Genomic DNA, 19,797 nt, shown 5'->3' with positions numbered 1-19,797 from the left:
GGCCACTGTTGTTGTTTGGCAATTTCCAAGATTTCTAATCTCAGTTACTATTTATTCCATTCCCTCATATTACCCATATCCCCTTCTAAAGAAATGACTTCTTTATATTGAAAACTTGTTGCAGGATGTTGGGATGTTATCTGTTGCTTTTTTTGAAATATGCAAAACGGAAGACGTCATAAGTTTGTGTGAGCTTGAGAAGGGGGACAGACCATAGTCATAATCAACAATTATAAAGCAGTCATCGCACTGATTTTATCATGCTTTTATTTAGTCACTACAGAAAACAAGTCTAACAAAAGAAAAGAAAACAAAGATGCTCTTGTTAACAAAAAACGGCTTCCCTGATTCCTTTACCATTGGATGAAATAGGGACCAGGGCACGGCGATGTGTGCCTCGGAGTGGAAAGAATTATCGAAAGGCTTCCGATTTGTGTGAACAAGGGCGGCGCTGTGTGTCACATCAGGGTTGATAAGATCTACTATGGTTCAAAGGTCAATCCACTGGTTCGAGGCTCAGTCCGGCCTGCAGCCCTCTAGTCATCGAGGGTGTGCTTGTCGAACTGGAATTCTCCCAGGCCAGGGCCAACACGCTTCAGGTTGGTCAAGTGACCAGCAAGCTCCTTGATGGCCTCCACTTGCTCAGTCAGGTAATGTGACTCGAGCCAGTCTTGCATCTAAAAATCACACGAGATAAGGTAAGTAGGGCTTAAAAAGTCAGGTTGCTGTTTCAGAACACAGGGAGCCCACGTACCTGAGAGTCACCGTGCTTCTCGGCGACCTTGTGCAGATCATGTAAGGCCTGGTTGACGTGTTTTTCCAGGTCAAGAGCTGCCTGAATGGCATCCTGTCCACAACCCCAGTCGTCGCGCTCAGGGCGCTAATAAGTGTAAAAAATACATGGGCGCTTAGCACACTAGCGAAGATATAAATGACATAACATTAGGAGGCGCTGACATAGAAGCAACTCTGAGTGGTGTGCAAGATTGTATAGACATAAGAAAACAAATGCTTTTAAAAACAAAAATTAGAGAACTTTTTTGTTTAACCTTGATGTCTTGAAGCACAATGCGGCCTCCACGTTGCAGCTGGAACTTGGCAAGCTGGAAATGGAGACAAAGAGATAACAAGTTTTAAGCTATTGCCGCTGTTTGTTTACATTACGAATCCCTTGATTTTTTAAGCGAAAACTCCATTTTTTTTTTACGCTTGTATTCCTTTTATCCTCCTCGCCCCCACACTCATCTTGTAGGGTGGTAGCGTTTTACGACAGCACCTAGAACGTCGCACTTGGTGAACACAGCAAAAAGCGGTACTTACCTTCTCGGCATGCTCGCGCTCTTCATGCGAGGCCTTCATGAAGTACTTGTGGAATCCAGGCAAAGCTACATCATCACGGTCGAAATGGAAGGCCTGGTTAATAAGAATAAACAAAATCTTGTTATGATAACAAATACAAAATTTGAAGAATTTGACGAATACAAAAAACTAATACAATACTATTGCAGAGTTTTTGAAGGAATGAGATAAAAAATAAAATAAAATAAAAAGGGTTTGTCTGTATTAATTAGCGTGTAGGCTAATTAAGAAAATACCGAACATTCAATGTTTGACTTAGATCAGAATGAACGACCTATCAAAATAAAATGGTCTGCCCCTTACTTTGAAAATCACGAAATTCGTAAAACTACGAGTAACAAGAGTACCGCAAAGGACGCCGGGCCGAACCCGTGGATTGACAGGTATGGATTGGTTGGAATACAACACCCGAATAAACATCACGTATCTTGCAGTTTGCCAGAGTCACGAGATGCGAAAATAAGCTCGAATATCTTATGAGAGGCTAGCTGCTGGAAATACATAAAAACATTGACTCGAACCCTTTTAAGAGAGACCAGAGACAATTCGAGGGGAAATCTAACTCAAAAGTAGCCTCTATGGAATTTAAAGTCAGTACAATTTGGCGGAGTATTCGAGTTATTTTTAAGCTAGAGTTATTGAGATTCTAAACAAGATTCGCTTTATTTCTAGGTAACCGTATTAGGCTGATTTGTCGGGCCAAGTATCTAAACGTTCATTTGGTGTTGGTTCGATTTCATAAAATCGCTACGCAAAAAACTGAAAAGAGTTTCCGACAAATCGTTAGTTAAAAATCCGCCTTTACGTACCATCGACATGTAGACGTAGCTGGCGTACAACTCGAGGTTGATCTGCTTGTTGACGCCCGCCTCGGACTCCTCGTGATAGTTCTGACGGCAAAGTGAGAGCGACATCTTGAACGAGTTTTTATGGCAAGGTGAAAAATAAAACTGAAAAGTTTTTGTAAAATCGCGTATGAGTCCTGTTTCGGTTCAATCACTGTTGAAGCAGAAAACGGGGATCTAAGGTTCACAGTGCAAACAACTCGATGTATAGCCGAGACTATCAGGGGCGTGCACTTGGGAAATACAGGGATTTGATTGGTTGGCGGGCTCCTGATTTACAGTGACATGGGATCTTGCGGCTCAGATAGTTACGCTGAAATCCAAAACCCGAAGGTCGTCGTACAGTCACGTTTTTTGGCTTCTTTGATTCTTTTGTTTGCGTATGCTTCTGCAATTGACAAAGGGTTAGGCGCAAGATTTTTGTGATCTCGAAGGGGTAATTCAGGTTTTTATTAGACACCATTTCAGGGTTTTGAAGGCTGTTGAAAGGGAGCGGGATTATTTCCAATCCAAATTCGATGATATCTCCACTTTAGCAGTCTGATATAACTTTTAGGTACCTAGGGTATATTGGGCCTGGGGGGGGGGGGGGGGGAGGTCTTCCCATGTCTACTTGATATAGGGATGCTCTTCGTATTTTTAGGGGTCAAAATCAGGCCTCAGGTTTTTTTTTAGGGGGTATCCGAGGAAAAATAGGCTTTTCTCTTAGAAATGGTAATTTTAAGGCTCCTGAGGTATTGTTTAGGGTAGCAATTTTTGGTCGTGCTGGTATTTTTTAGGGGTATTTTTCGAATTTTCCGACGAGCGTCCCTATCACTTTTACCTTGAAGAACTCCCCCCGGGATATTGGGAAAAGGGGGTAGCAGAACAAAGAGGATAAACAAGGGGGGGGGGGGAGGGGGGAAGGGCAGGCTCCTTTAAGCCTTTAACTAAACGCTTGAATATCTTAAATGTGCAAATTTTAATGTCACATTAGCCCTAACATTGGAGTTTTGTCCTGTAGAAACGTGATCAGTGGCCTCTCGGAAACTAGATAACAGGAAACTGCTCACATTACCCTTGCTATCACCATTTCGTAATGAAAAATAATTATTTTTTTAGCACGTTACGTTATGTTGCCTTTAACCGTACTGGTCAAGTTTAGCGTTAAACCCCAAAGTTTCTGTACTTGAGTATTTGTACATGACACTTACATACATTTGTCGACTCTTAGACGGGGCGCTTATTTGAGGGAGGCGCTTATTCTACTAAAACAGTTCCGTTGTCTCTATTTTGTCATTATTACAACTTTTTTCCCTTTAATTTCAATAGACGCTTGTGAGACTTTATAACCTTTATTAAGTTTATACATGCCTTCTGTTCGAAAATTAAATGTCCAAGTAACAGTAATTCTAAAGTTTTTGGACAACAAAAGGCCGGAGTAAGTTTATAATTAATTTGTTATATCATGGACAAACAAAGTATTGCATCTCTATCAAAGGTCGTGGCGGTATGAGAATTATTCTTATGATTGACATGTTAGTAGAAGCTCCGGAAAAAAAGTATCTCTAATTATACACTTTTTTATAAGAACGTCTAAATTTCAGCTGAAGCTGGGACTTTACTTTACTTTGGGAGCATAATTAGGCTGAAAATATTCTTAACGATGCACAAATGATCAATAACAATAGTATTTCTACGTTATTATTTTATTATTTAAGGTTGTTAATACAACTCCTTGGATTAGTTGTCTTTCCCTCCTGGTTTGATCCCTAAACCTCCCCCGTCGTGCACCTCTGTTCAGCTGGTCTCTCATACCCTCCCGTCACGCCCCTTGGGTCAGTTGTCTTCCCTTGCTTGTTCCTTAATCCCCACCCGTCACGCCTCTTGGGTCAGTTGTCTTCCCTTGCTTGGTCCCTCTTCCCCTCCCGTCACGCCCCTTGGGTCAGTTGTCTTCCCTTGCTTGGTCCCTCATCCCCACCCGTCACGCATCTTGGGTCAGTTGTCTTCCCTTACTTGGTCCCTCATCCCCTCCCGTCACGCCCCTTGGGTCAATCGTCTTCCCTTGCTTGGTCCCTCATCCCCACCCGTCACGCCCCTTGGGTCAGTTGTCTTCCCTTGCTTGGTACCTCATCCCCTCCCGTCACGCCCCTTGGCTCAGATTTCTTCCCTTGCTTGGTCCCTCATCCCCTCCCGTCACGTCCCTTGGGTCAGTTGTCTTCCCTTGCTTGGTCTCTCATTCCCTCCCGTCACGCCTCTTGGGTCAGTTGTCTTCCCTTGCTTGGTCTCTCATTCCCTCCCGTCACGCCCCTTGTGTCAGTTGTCTTCCCTTGCTTGGTCCCTCATCCCCACCCGTCACGCCCCTTGTGTCAGTTGTCTTCCCTTGCTTGGTCTCTCATCCCCTCCCGTCACGCCCCTTGGGTCAGTTGTCTTCCCTTGCTTAGTCCCTCATCCCCTCCCGTCACGTCCCTTGGGTCAGTTGTCTTCCCTTGCTTAGTCCCTCATCCCCTCCCGTCACGTCCCCTTGGGTCAGTTGTCTTCCCTTGCTTAGTCCCTCATCCCCTCCCGTCACGTCCCTTGGGTCGGTTGTCTTCCCTTGCTTGGTCCCTCATTCCTTACCCGTCACGTCCCTTGGGTCAGTTGTCTTCCTTTGCTTGGTCTTTCATCCCCTCCCTTCACGCCTCTTGGGTCAGTTATCTTCCTTTCCTTGGTCCCTCACGTCGCGTCTGTTTCTTTATTTATTAGGTCGCTTCCCGTCATGCTCTTTTAACAGCCACTCTCCCTTTCTATGCCCCTCTTCTCATTCATTCGCTCATTTTTCTCCTCATTTTCATTCCCTCATCGTAATCGTCATCAGAACTCTCGTCAAAGGACTCTGTTGGTGGAAACATCGCTAAACTGTAAGAAAACTGACGTTTAGTGTTTAAAACTTTATTGTTAATAGAACGGTTAAAAAAGTGCATCTTAATCAAGAACCCACTTAGTAGAGGTTAAAGGTAAGAAATTCATTAAACACTGAAGACTGGTTCTCACGACGACGTAAGCGTAAACGGAGACGGAAGCGTTAGAGTCTCATGTAGCGTGACAACAAATAAGAGCACGGAAAAGCCTGTTGCAAAATTCCTTAGAAAAAAGAAAATAAATAATCGGGTTAGCTAGACAATTGGCAAACCCAATTATGGAAAAACAATACCGAATAACCAACTCTTCGTAGGGTGTAACGGTTATGTTAGCATTGACTGCTGTGTACAGGAACCAAGGAAAATATGGGACAATAAACGTAAAAATGATAGCGACGAACATTCGAGAATTCTTGAACCTCCAAGCATCGGACTTTGAACTGGTCTCCTCGGGAGATACGCGATTTCTCTTGTTGAAGGATTTCGTTATGCGTATATTGACGAAAGCGAGACTTATGCAAGGGAGTAAAAACTACAATGAAATGAATGCAATAACTTGAGCCTTGGCGGTGGGGTCAGTGGTGTCGTATAAACATTTAAGATAGTAGTGATTTCCGCCAACTGCGGTTGGGGTTAGCTTGTAGGTGCCCGTTTACACTAGAGGTGTTCCAAAACCAGCTACCCACGCCCCAACTATTAAACCCTTAACGACTCGCTTGGGTGGAATATAGAACGGGTGGAAAATGCAAAGATATAGTTCTACAGAAATAACGATAAGATTATTAATTGTGATAATTGGAAACGCAATGTCAAGCACGCTCACTATTCTACATATCGAGTCTGTCTTCACAAAGCCTACCCACAATTCAGAAGCATTATGAAGAGGTATTGTTATCACACTTGCGCACAGATCAGAGCGGGCGAGACTCATCACAAAGTAGGCGGTGTGTGAGCGATTGGAGGCTCGCTGTTCTCTCGAGCGCCTTGCTGTCGCTGTGAAGTAGATGATGATGGCGTTGCTTATGGCCGCTAGGACACCGATCGTACAAGATGTTATTGTAATTGTTATTTTTGTTCCTGTGTCTAGTGAGGTGAAGACGTAGGCTCGTCCTGCACTGAGATTCCCGCCATGCGTGGAATTGTCGAGAGTAGAACCATCTGATGTGGGAAAACAGTTCTTTAGTCTTTCTTTTAAAAATTCGGAAAACAAAAAACGCCAAAAGTATCATAATAGCGAAATGTATGGGATAAATAAATAAACATAGTGACATCAGCATAGTCGGTAATACAACATTTTTTATCTTTTTATATACGTTATGATGCTATTTTTCTGCAGTCTCCAGCTGCCATATCTACTTGCTAATCTAAATATCCCACCGTGTTGGAAATAGGAGCGTCCTGGGGACAAGGGAGGGGGGCAAGGTTGAACGTGAGAACAGTATAAAAAAGATAGTTAAATAAAGAAAAAAATTTGACCGAAGACAAGATGGGAGTTATCGTGATCCAAAGAGCTTTTATCTAAAGAGCGATCTTTTTATCAATAAAATTTTTGAAATGCCTACGGACCCGAAAAGAAATATACTTCTTTCCAAGCCGGTGATGATGTCTTTAAAGGTTTTGCTGGATATATTTTGTTGCCTCATGGAAAGAAAGTCAAACTAGCAAAAGCCTTGGAATCTGAATGGAAAATTCAGATTCCATCGTGAAGTGAACACTTGCTGGGCGCGTTAACCTTCAGACACATATAGTGCCGCCGTTGAAGTTTTGCTTATAAGCTTTTTGTTTTATAACGAATGCTAGCGACCCTAGCGCTAGCGTAGGTGGCAAAATTATATGTTAGTGTGGGCGGATATCAAAGTAAAAATTGTGAGACCTATCGGGAGTTTTGATATTTTGAGGCTCTGGAACAACATTTAGAATTACTGCAATATTTCTGTATTTATCAACATTAATAGTAAATTTAACAGCTATCTTAAAATGGGAGGAATAAAAGCATTCCTTCAGGCCCGCCCAAGATGGTAATTCCCGGAAGTTTTAAAGCCCCATACAGGGATAATGTTGGTTTCGCCTGTTAAATTAAAATAGACCATAGACCAGCACAATTTCGGTGACGGGAAATATAAGGGCTAAACTTCAGAATACCCGTCCACATTTTAAGACCTCTAAATTTCATCGGTCCGCGGTTCGCAGTCCAGAACTATTCAATATAAAGTATCCATCATTGCACTATAAATTTCTAATACTACTCAATATAAAATATCCAGCATTGCACAATTAAATGCTCCGCGACGTGTTTTTAGGTTAAGCTTTTTATGCCAAATAAAACAAAGCACAGGATACGACGATACTGTCCTATTTTATCCTACTTTATTACCCCTGAAGTAATGGCGATGGTGCTACTAGCGATTCTTTTTTATCCACCTATTTCAAACTAGGCTCACTCGGAGAATCCATGTGTCGTAGCACGGACTGCTCTGTGGGCCTCAAATTAATGAAAAAATAAGCGAAAATAACAGCAAATACTTAATTAAAATATTGTTGCATTTTTTATGTGTCTTAACATTCACATAGATTTTAAAGACTAGAGTTCTTCATTTGTACCTTAGTGCCCACGAACTCAGGCAGCGACACCACGAATTCTCGGGTGTAACCTTATTTGAAATAGGAGTATACGAATAGACAAATGTCCCCACCACCCATCAGAGGGGTTGGTTTTAAGTAACAGTTCTCTGTTTAGGTATATTCGTTTACATTACGCCTTGCCCTAAGGTCGTCAATTCAAATTTATTTTCTTTCACTTTGTACGTGCCTCCCGCCCTTTCTTTCTGCGAAGCAACTTCATATTTCGTGCGAAAGAGCTTTGTCATATTTCGAGCAGTTATCTCGTTGGGAAAGTATCCAGTTGTCTTGCCGGCTAATTAATAAGGTTTAGAAGGGATACAATGCTCACTTGATTAGATATTATTTCATTTCCTGCATTAGAGTACACTCTTTTTCGGTTTGTCAGCTTTTGAAATACCCAAAAATGCATTCCCAATTTGTATTGAATATTGTATTCAGCGGATAAAATATCTCTAACCTTTGGCAAAATGTCTCCTGCCTCCCTATTCAGCTAAATCCTTTTTCGTTATATTTCTATTTCTCTTGTCTAAAAACCCACGCGATCGTTGTTTTCAACTCCCGAACATTTGAACAGTACTGAGTAACCATAGCCTCTTGAGTGTTCGTGACTAGCCCGAACGCTCTCCGAACCTAACTTCGTATTTAGGCTCTATATAAAATAGGAAGGGGGTTAAACAACGCTCGATTCCATTGTTCGAAAACCTGCCTAGTTACGGCCAACAGCTCACTTTCTCTTTGAACTTATCGCGCCGCCGACACACGCCCGGGTATGCGACAAGTGCCGGGATAGGGGCTAATTTTGTCTAGGCGGGAAAAAGAAATGTTTTCCCGCTCAAATATCGAAAGATGTCATATAACTGCCACATGAATTTGAATTTTTACCCGGAACAACAGAATATTCTACAAGTTATGAAAGAGGGCAAAGTGTTTTATTTTTAATGGAGAAGTGAAGAAGGGGGATAGAGCAAGTCAAATTATTATCTGGTCATCGGATGCCATTTAACTTTTTGGATGAAGAAATGCATCGGTCCGTAGAAACATTTAAAAAAATAAACCACCTTTCCACCTTCAAACTGCAAAATAAGCGACAACGAACATTCGAGTAGCGAATTCTAACACCCAGAAGAAGCAGAAATGGTTGGTTGGCGGGCCGTTTTTTTCCGTATCCGGAGCAGGACATTTTGTGAGCTTTCTTTTGTTAAAAACGTAGGAAGAAACCACCGGACAGCCTCTATCTGCTGGTGTGCGTCGGACCTCATTATAACTCATTTATAACCTGAAGAAGGCAGGTATTGGCCTGCCGAAATATCGTTCTAAAAAACATAAATCTGCGTTGTTGTCGACTTTTTCTTTTAAAGGTTTTATTTTCTTTTGTTGTTTTGTTCAGTTGCACGAATCTCGCTAAAACAAAAAAAAAAATCGAACAAAAAAACAGAAAGCCACCAAAGAAAAATTGGAATGGATGAGCACTGCGGAGTTTTATTATCCTGAAGAGGGAAGGTCATTATATATTGAGGGGGGGGGGGGCTGCTAAGTTGAATTTTTTTCTGGTTCAAAAATTGGGACGTTCCCCCAATCTAAAGCACAACTGGGGAGAAAAAAAATGAAATTCCAGACTTTTAGGAGGCTCGGAAATTGGTCAGAATACCTGTTCAAAAAGGAAAGGCCTCCCTTAAACCCTGTATCAAAAATTGAGGCCCTCCCCCAAATCGATGCTCCAAAAATAGCAACCCCCCCCCCGTAAAATAATGACCCTTCCCTAACATAAAGTGTATCATCAACAAGAAAAGAACAATAAAAATTAATGGGAAAACTACAAAGTAATCATTTTTTACTAAATGCCAAGGCAATTATAAACAGGTTTTCTTTTTTTGTTTTGCTTTTCCTTCTTTGCTGGATAAAAGGGTCCCGTCCTTTTTTTAGCTCGCTTGGCCAAATTCTTATTAGGATTTTACATTCCATTGTGGTGAATCCGCTAACAATTTTCTTTCTTTTTTATTATCATCCTAGAACTGTCTAGATTGGAAATGTCCAAATGACCCTTCCCTAACATAAAGTGTATCATCAACAAGAAAAGAACGATAGCAATTAATGGGAAAACTACAAAGTAATCATTTTTTCCTTTCAAAAAGGAATTGTTAGAAATGCCAAGGCAATCATATATGGAGTGATGTTTTTTGTTGTTGTTTTGTTTTGCTTTTCTTCTTTGCTGGATAAAAGAGCCCCGTCCTTATTTTTGCTCGCTTGGCCGAATTCGTATTAGGATATTACAGTCCATAGTGGTGAATCCGCCAACATTTTTCTTTCTTTTTTCCTAAAACTGTCTAGATTGGAAATGTCCATATGGCACTGTTTTATAGTATTTACTATGTCGCCATCTTGAGAGGATGGGGTACTAACGATTTTTTTAATCAGGGATTTCATGGACTTTGTGGGTTTTAGCCTATGGTCACGTGTGCCGAGCGAGAGGGACATAAACCCATCTAGCCTCGTCCTGGTGCGCTCCTCTAGAGGAGGATCTGGTGAAATGGCGGCAGTTCTATCCAAGTGACGTCAGTAGCCTGGGAGGTATCAAGATCAAGGCGCTGAGATGCGAATGAAATCGGTTACGATTGCAGCAAGAAGGCAGTGAATAAACATTTTTTCTTTTTTACACGTTTTTACCTCTATGGGGGTGATATAGAAGTATGTATATTACTACAACAAAGCATGGTTTCAACTAAGTGCTCCTTATGACTATTATTTATAATTGTATTCATTATATTATACAAAGAAGGTAAAATTTCTAATCAAATAGACTCATTTTTAAAGTTGAGGTCTTTCTATCAGAAATTTTTTAGCTGAGCTGTACAAGTAAATGAAAAAAAACTCTTTATTGAATTTTTTGTATTGTAAATCCTTTAGTTAATCTATGGCTACTATTAAAACATCAAAACAATGGAGACAATATATTCCAGTTTCAATGTGAATTTTAAAGCATTTTTATTGGAAACACCATTTCCAACTCAATGAAAAAAAAATACGCATGCAGTTAAAAAGTAATAAAAATAACCGTTGTTACTTTCTTATAAGAAATAAAACAAAAATTTAATTTATCAAGCACTCTATCAACAGTATCTATAGGGGATTGGAAAAGTTTTGACACCATTTCTTTTTTTTTTAACCCATTGACTCCTGGCTTTTTTGGAGCTGAATTTACAAAAAACAGACTGAAAACAGATACCTCCCCCCCTATTCTGAGTTTTATACAGCCCGTCAAACACAGCTGCACCTAGTCAGCGGTATCCAAGCTTTCCAACAGTGCTTTGCGGTCCCCACTTTTAATCCCTCGTCGTTGTGCTGAAGCCAGCACAAGTTGATGGTTGCTTGTATTTTTCATCAAAAATACAGCTATGAGCATATTAGGAGAGTGTCTCAGGACATCATGAAGTCTTTTGGGGCATAATTGAATGCTTTGCTTATGGATATTTGCAAGCAAAGGTGGATTCATGATGATTTTTTCTTGTTTGGCTTTGCCCGGATGAGAAAATAATTTTCTAATGAATCACCACAGCTCTCCTAAATGCTGTCTTTTCTGAAACCAAATTGATTGCAAAATTGTTTACACTGCTATACTGGGTCTGTATGACCTGGAATTGATTTGTTTGGCTTCGGGGTGAAAAGACTTCTAAAAAACCATCTGACTTTGGGGAGAGGAGTGTTGATTGGCCCTCCCCTCGTGAATTTTCCCCTGGATCTCCCAGAATACTTTGCAATACGTAAAGATATTTTCGTGGTTGTACAATCCTTCAAGGAATGGACATTGTGTTTTGAGGCCAAGGAAATGTACCTGGAGGATCAGAATAAAGGTATCTATTTGTGTCTTGAGCTGTGTTTGCTGATCTCTCTCCCTTGTGTGGTATTTTGAGCGTTTTATTGAGAGGGGTGATTCTGCTTTTCTCTCCTTGTTCGATTTGAGATTTGTCAAAGAACCTGTGCTATTATTTGGCTTAAGAGTAGATGCCAACACCTTGGTTGGATGCATATCTGCAAGACCATTTATCCCTTAGACTGATGCCTGAGCATCTTCATCTTGTTGTGTTTATTTTGAATTTATGAATTTTTTGGGTTGTGGGTACTTCCCAAAGCCGGTACAGGCCGGTTGAGGGGTCAATGTGTTTAACCACTGAACTTTAGAGCACGGAAAAGCCTGTTGCGAAATTCCTTAGAAAAAAGAAAATAAATAATCGGGTTAGCTAGACAATTGGCAAACGCAATTATGGAAAAACAATACCGAAAAACCAACTCTTCGTGGGCTGCAACGGTGATGTTAGCATTGACTGCTGTGTACAGGAACCAAGGAAGATATGGGACAATAAACGTAAAAATGATAGCGACGAACATTCGAGAATTCTTGAACCTCCAGGCATCGAACTTTAGGTTTGTACCGATCTCCTCGGGAGATACACGATTTCTCTTGTTGACGAATTTCGTTATGTGTATATTGACGATAGCGAGACCTATGCAAGGGAGTAAAAACTGCAATAGAATGAATGCAATAACTTGAGCCTTGGCGGTGGGGTCAGTGGTGTCGTATAAACATTTAAGATAGTAGTGATTTTCGCCAACTGCGGTTGAGGTTAGCTTGTAGGTTCCTGTTAAGACTAGAGTTGTTGCCAAACCAGCTACCCACGCCCCAACTATCAAACCCTTCACTACTCGCTTGGATGGGATATATAACGGGCGGAAAATACCAAGATATCGCTCTACAGAAATAACGATAAGATTGTTAATTGTGATAACTGGAAACGCAATGTGAAGCACTCTCACTACTGTACACATAAAGTCTGTCTTTACAAAGTCTACCCACAATTCGGAAGCATTATGAAGAGGTATAGTTATCACACTTGCGCACAGATCAGAGCAGGCGAGACTCATCACAAAGTAGGCGGTGTGTGAGCGATTGAAGGCTCGCTGTTCTCTCGAGCGCCTTGCTGTCGCTGTGAAGTAGATGATGATGGCGTTGCTTATGGCCGCTAGGACACCGATCGTACAAGATGTTATTGTAATTGTTATTTTTGTTCCTGTGTCTAGTGAGGTGAAGACGTAGGCTCGTCCTGCACTGAGATTCCCGCCATGCGTGGAATTGTCACGAGTAGAATCCATCTGGTGGGGGGAGAAAACAAACAGTTCTTTAGTTTTTCTTTCAAAAATTGGGAAACAAAAAACGCCAAAAAGTATCGTAATAACGAAATGTATAAAAATAGAATGAATAAACATAGTGACAACAACATTGTCGGTAAGACATCTTTTTTTATCTTTTTTATGTACGTTATGCTTTTTTCCGCAGTTACTCCAGTTGCCATATCTACTTGCTTATCTAAATATCCCATCGTGTTGGAAAATAAGGTTGAACGTGAGAACAGTATTAAACAAATTGTCCCAAACCGAAATGGGAGCTTATCGGGACACAACAATAGCTTTTAGCTAAAGAGCGGCCTTTCTTCTCGTTAATAAACTTTTGGAAATGCCTATTTGGCCTGACGTTTTTAACACAGATGCGAAAAAACAAGTACTTCTTTACTAGCCGATGAAGATATGTTTAGGAATCTGGCTTTAATATATTTTTTTGCCTCTTATTGCTAGTCAAACTAGCAAAAGCCTCGGAATCTGAATGGAAATCATCCATCGACCGTGATACTGTAAGTGAACCCTTGCAAAGCGTGCTTACCTTCAGACAGATATAGTGCTGCTGTTGTTTTTGTTTAAAAGCTTGTTTTTTTTGCTTGTCTTTAAGAGGGCTTTCTAAAAAAAATCGTTTGAATATCAAATAAAACGAAAAAACCTATACATTTTAATATACCATAACAAAGATTCAGAACGAAACGATAGCGACCCGTATAAAAAAAATGTGGCGGCAAATATTTCTGCAACACGAGCCTTGAAATTTTAAGGCGATGGGGAAGAGCCTGGAGTAAAGGTGTAAAAAGAGCGAGCAAAATGTGTGATTTAAGAAACTGACTTTCAGGCCCGAAAATCCTATAAAGATTGAACTTCCTTATTATAAACAAAAACCTTCTTTCACATATGAATAGAATGTTGTGAAATACAATGTTAAGGATATATGAATTTTTCGGCATTTATAGTAAAATACACAAAAATTAAATCTCATACGGGAGGAATAAAACATTTTTTGAGGCCCAAGATGATAATTCGCGGATGTTTTAAGAAACGACCGCCCAATGCTGTTCCCCATACCGGGATGATGTTGGATTCGCCTGTTAGACCAAAATAGACCACGACTGACAATAGTCCAGCATAAAATTTCGTTGACGGGAAATATAAGCCTCCCTGATATAATATCCTTACCTTTTTCTGGTATGAGGTTTGATCGCTGGTGAGGCTGGCAGGAGTGTTGCGACTTGTATTTGGGTTAAGCTTTTTATGCCAAATAAAACAAAGCACGGGATATGACGATAGTGTCCTCCAGTATCTCTCTACATAAGCCCTCCTTTTTTTTTTTTAAACACTGAAGTGTTATAGCGCTAGTGCTACAACCGCTCTTCTCATGCACCTATTTCAAACAAGGCTCACTCGGAAAATCCATGAGTCGTAGCACGCACTGCTCTGTGGGCCTCAAATAAATGAAAATATAAGCGTAAATAACAACAAATTCAAGTTTAAAATGCCGTAGCATTTGTTATGTGTCTTAACGTTCACACAGCTTTCCAACGAACCACCACGGGTTACTAAATAAAATAAAAGTAGATGACTAGATAAATGTTTCCCACCAGCCCTCGGACGGCGGGGACTGGTTTTAAGTAACAGTTCTCTGTTTAGGTATATTTGTTTACGTTATACGCCTTGCCCTAAGGTCGTCAATTTAAATTTATTACTTTTCATTTTTTTTCAATCCTCCCACCCTTTCTTTCTGTGGAGGCAACTTCATATTGCGTGCAAAAGAGCTTAGCCATATTTGTTCTTGTTGTTCTTGTTTGGAATGGTACCGAGATATCTTGCCGGCTAATTAATATGGTTTAGAAGGGATACAATGCTCACTTGATTACGATATTATTTCATTTCCTGCATTCTAGTACACCCTTTTTCGGTTTGTTGGCTTTTGAAAATTGCTTATCCATTTTTAGAGCAATGATGCTAGTTGAGTATTTTAATTCTCTACTGGGGCATGTGTTGATTTGCCTAGCTGTGAATGTTTCAAGGGATTTGATAGTCTCCTTCTAACAATCTAACTGTTCCTAAGTGTAAATATTATGTTTTCCTAGCGGGAAATGTGTTGGTTTCTAAAGTAGGGCAATTATATGTTTAAACTATTTTTCTGTTAACTCGAATTTTTTTACAATATCCTGCATTTAACTCACTAGATTGGGTTCATTTTGCCAACATTAGCCATGTTTCGGATAAGTTTTTCTTTTTACACACACTAACCCCTATAAATCCCACTATTTCCTTTATCAAGGCTTATCTAATGATGTTTCTATTTACATGGTACTCATCCACCTGCAGAAATTGTGTACATATATACAAAGTAATTTGTATTCAGTGACTAAATCTATAAATTATGCCCATGTCATTTTGAACGTCTTTATAAAACCGCTATAGAGAAATTGTTCAAATACTTACATAATCGCGTTCAAAAAACAGGCACACACAGGATTTATACCTAAAGGTTAATGTACAGTTATCGTTCATGTTTGATTAACATCAACGACCCAATGACTGTTTCCCTAAAGATCGTTACGCCCTTAATAGGTTTTTCGCAATTTTACTGAAATAATTGGAGTAAACACCGCGAGTATGTATAAATGCAACGATTAAAGGTGAATCAAGGTGCACTTCCTGGCACTTTCATATAGTGAATTTCTTCTTAATTACGCTAAATCGTCAGATTCGATTATCTTACTGACGTAGTTGACGTGCCCACTCGCTAGACCCGCCTTGGACGGACGTACACGCACCATTTGGGGCCTAATTTTAGATTATTTTTTACTCATGAACACATTTCTGCTATTTGTTGTTGTCGTTTTGCGTGCAGAAGTGTTAATCTATGTTTCGAGCAAGCTTAGTGTCGTAATCTTTTTTATTTAGTTATTTCTGCTGCTTTTTTGTTTGTTCCCCCGAAGTTCAAATTTCGTGCGTTAGCGGTCCATGGGCACTGAAATAAAGGCAGACGTTCCCGTTTCAAGGCTTTTCTTACGATTTGTTCACCCTTTGGCAACATCGCGGGAATTTCCTTTGTGAATCGTACAAATCTTCGATAAACTAAGGACACCAAAATACAGAAGGGCCGCATGCTCCCTTTTTTGATTTTATCAGGACGATAAACATGTTTTTATTTTTACTTGGCCTTATGCTAAAGTCAATACAATGCTTATACCAGTACGATTCCACCATTTCCTGACCTTAACTATTAGTTTTTTCTTTTGTACTAAGCTGTGTCTTGTGCTAGCTTAGAGTTTTCCATAGCAGGACGTTAGATGGTGTTGGTGTTTTCATAGTTTTCCCATATTGTAGCCCAGGATTAATTATTTTCTGCATTTTTTTTACTTTGTTTCTCATTTGAATTATTGACGATATTTTCAGAAGTGCATTAGCGGATTAGATTTATTATACGAAACACCTTTTAAATTTCCATTTAGTACTTTATTTACATTGATTTTGGATATCGATTTGAGTTGTTTTAAACTTTTTAAAAAAATTCCAGCCTTGCTAATGTCAATACTGTTATCCAGCATCTGTAGATATACCATGTATCATACTTTGTTTAAACTCTGAAGTAATGGCGATGGTGCTACTAGCGTTTTTTTCTTATATACCTATTTCAAACAAGGCTCACTCGGAGAATCCATGTAATGTGTCTTAACCCGCATTGCTCTATGGGCATTTAAAAAAAGTATGCGTAAATAAAAACATTTTTGTCTTTATGTCTCTTAACATTCCCATAGCTCTTAGAGACTAAAATTCAGTTCTTTATACATTACCCAAGATCAACTTCGGGTTACGACACAAGAATTCTCGCGTGTAACCTCATTTGGAATAGGTGTGTAAAAATAGAACCCCCCCCCCCCCCTTTGGAGGGGGAGGGTTAGTTTTTAGTAACAGTTTTTTGCTGAGGTACATTCGTCTACATTACGCCCTGCCCTAAGGTCGTCGTGCCTCTTTTTTTCTGTGGAGGCAACTTCACATTGCGTGCGAAAGAGCTTAGCCATATCTCGAGCGGGCTAGTGTTTCTAGTATCGAGTTGTCTGCCGGCTTATTAGAATAAATCAGAAGGGATACAGTGCTCACTTGATTACAATATTATTTCATTTCCTGCATTCGAGTACAAACTTTTTCGGTTTTAGCGTAAACAGCAAACATAGTGTTTTGTTCATTTTATTTCTCTAGTGGGGCATATGTTGATTTGCCCAGCATAAAATATTTCAAGAGATTCTATGGTCCCTCGTAATTTCCTGCACTTGAATTTTGCCTTATTTGCTTGCAAAGCTTCTAACATTCTAACTGTTCTCTTTTTATTGTTCTATGTGAAGTTTTCTAGCGGGAAATGTGTTGGTTTCTCAAGTAGTGCAATTGTATATAAATAATAATGCTGCTCAGTCAAATATTTCGCAATTTCTACATTTAGATAAATTAGTTCTTGTTCTGTTCTGGCCGCATATAGTAGGGCATGTCAAAATGAATGGTTGTTTCTGGTCGCCGTGTCCAGAATTTGTGCCGCATATGTAACTTTGTTATTTCATTTTTCATATTAATTCTTTCTTTGTAAAACCACTAGAATCATGTGAATTTTCAGTTTTTCGCTCTTTTATTACAAGAAATGGTAAAAGATAGACATCTAATCACCTGTTGTGTTTGGGAAAACTTTTTACTGTACTAGACTGAAGTACATTAGATGAATCATTTATTTATATATTTTCCTCCACGCGAAAAGCCTAATTTTGAAAGCAGTCAACTGAAAAAAAATAGAAAAAATAAAAAACCGCCTTCCGCCGAAAATATTTTTTTAATGTGCCGTAAGCCATGTGTTGAGCAAGTTTAGTTTTTCTTCTTTTCACAAAATAACCCCTATCGATCCCACAACTTCCTGCATCAAGACTCATCAAATGATGGTATAAGTAGAAAGACGACAGACGAGCTGTAAGAATACTAGATGGTCTGCGTAGGCGTGGTGTAGACAAGCTACAACTCAACACAAGGGTGAAAATTATGTTGTACGCTTATGTGAAACAGATTAGTTGCTATGAGTTGCTTTGAGTTATCTCTTAGTCGGAGCAAACGGAATTAAAGACGGATGGGGCTGGTATAAATATAATGTCGATCACGCTCGTTCCATTGATCTTTTTATTGCAATGCAACCCTCTGAGATAAAAGAGTCATCACGAGAAATCATACCTAAAACACTTGTCTTTAGCATCTTTAGGATCAGAAATCAGAATATGGTCAATTATTCTGTTGACAGTTTAGGCTTTTATTCAGTTATATTCATGATAGTATCAACACGGGAAGAGCATATTGTTGGCTATAGTAAAATAATGCGAGCTTCGATGATTGATTGAATCGAATTATACTAAACAAGAAGGAAATATAAGCATTGTTTAAATGTGCTGTTTATCAATGCTTTTTTTCAGCCAGCTTTCCGTAATTGCGGGTATTCTGTAGTCCTTATTCATTTCATCTTCTGAATTAATCTTGAAATTAAAATTAAAACTAGAGTGAAAGAAAATACTTACAAGGATGTCTTACTAATTGCTATATATTTTTATCTCATATATGTGCTTGCTCCGCTACTATTCTCGAATTTATTTATAATTTTACCTCATTCGATGGAAAAAGCATATGTGACAAAAAATCATGACTGTTTCCTAAAATGAATATCCGTTACGCCATCAAAAGGCCGCAATTCTACCGTAAAATACTTCGGTAAATACCGCGAGTATGTCGTCAACTTCTAAATGCAACGGATTAGAGTCGAATCAAGGTGCACTTCCTGGCGCTTACATAAAACTTAACTTTCATCTTAATTACGCTAAATCGCCAGATCCAATAATCTTACTGACGTAAACAGGTGAAATGCCCACTCGCTATATCCGCCTTGGACGGACATACAGTGCACGCACCATTTGCAGGGCCGTAGCCAGCAGCCAAAAATACTGTAAATGTATGAGACATTATCTAAAATACAGGAGAAAATGCCTTGAAAGGGCCTTTTGGGCCCCCTCCTGTTAAAATGCTGGCTACGCAGCTGATTTGGGGACGCATGCGCTGTAGAACTTGTTATCGTTTTCTTATCGTTTCTGCGTTTTCGTGGGGACGGGTCGTATCAAAATGAAAACGCTTCGTGTGGACGCGGATATTCTGGTACTATGTAGGTGACACGTGGTGTCACGGCGTTTCCGAGGATCAGGCTATTTTTAGACAAGCACACAAAAACGGGCCAATCAGTTACGTTGACGTTGGTCGCGCGCGAGTGACCTTAGGCTGCACGCGCAAATTGCAGTGAGGAAGAATATTTTTTATCCATCATCCATAGGTTTTGTTTGTCTACCACAAAAATTGCAAGCTAGAATTCAAAGTCGTAGTTAGGGTTGGATTCATATTGAAAAAGAGAGCAACAAAAGTCAAAGTACCGAAGAGAGAACATAGCTTTTTGTCTTAGACTGCGCGTGCAGTTAAGCTCAGCCAAAACGTCAACACAAAGATCGAATCTGATTGGCTCATCCGTGCGTCTAAAAATTGCCTGATCCTAGGAAACGCCGTGACACCATGTGACACCTATATAGTACCAGAACATGGGGAAGTTGATTGCACCTTCTTATGAGCCCCTGGAATGAACTAATAAAAGGCAATTCTCGTAGTCGGAGGCGGAGCACCATATTTGCATGGAAAGTGGTAGATTGTGCGATAATGTCCCCGTGGTCGCAAGGGGGTTTCTTATATTCAGAGGAATAACCCTGAACGTTTGTTTTGCTAGCTGCACAAGGCTTTTCTACGGTTTGGCCGCGCAAAAACACGCTTTTCTGAGGTGCGCGCAAAGGCCTCTGGGTATTTACAAACGCGGACGGCTGCAACAGTGCAAAGGAGACTATTCTGTCCCT

The 19,797-nt window shown here is 40.0% G+C and overlaps 1 protein-coding gene across 1 annotated transcript; it reads right to left on the bottom strand.

Annotated features, from left to right (window-relative positions):
- Window positions 1-249: 249 nt before the first annotated feature.
- Window positions 250-2,383, bottom strand: LOC5503261 (soma ferritin). The gene is made up of 5 exons (XM_001624307.3): window positions 2,169-2,383; window positions 1,321-1,413; window positions 1,050-1,103; window positions 755-880; window positions 250-677 (listed from the first exon to the last, which is right to left on the bottom strand). The coding sequence occupies exons 1-5, from the start codon at window positions 2,271-2,273 to the stop codon at window positions 537-539; spliced, it is 519 nt and encodes a 172-aa protein (XP_001624357.2). The 5' UTR covers window positions 2,274-2,383; the 3' UTR covers window positions 250-536.
- Window positions 2,384-19,797: the final 17,414 nt, after the last annotated feature.

This window comes from Nematostella vectensis, chromosome 7 (genome assembly GCF_932526225.1).
Source record: "Nematostella vectensis chromosome 7, jaNemVect1.1, whole genome shotgun sequence".
Taxonomy (NCBI): Eukaryota; Metazoa; Cnidaria; class Anthozoa; order Actiniaria; family Edwardsiidae; genus Nematostella; species Nematostella vectensis.
This window is presented reverse-complemented; position numbering and strand designations above follow the sequence as displayed.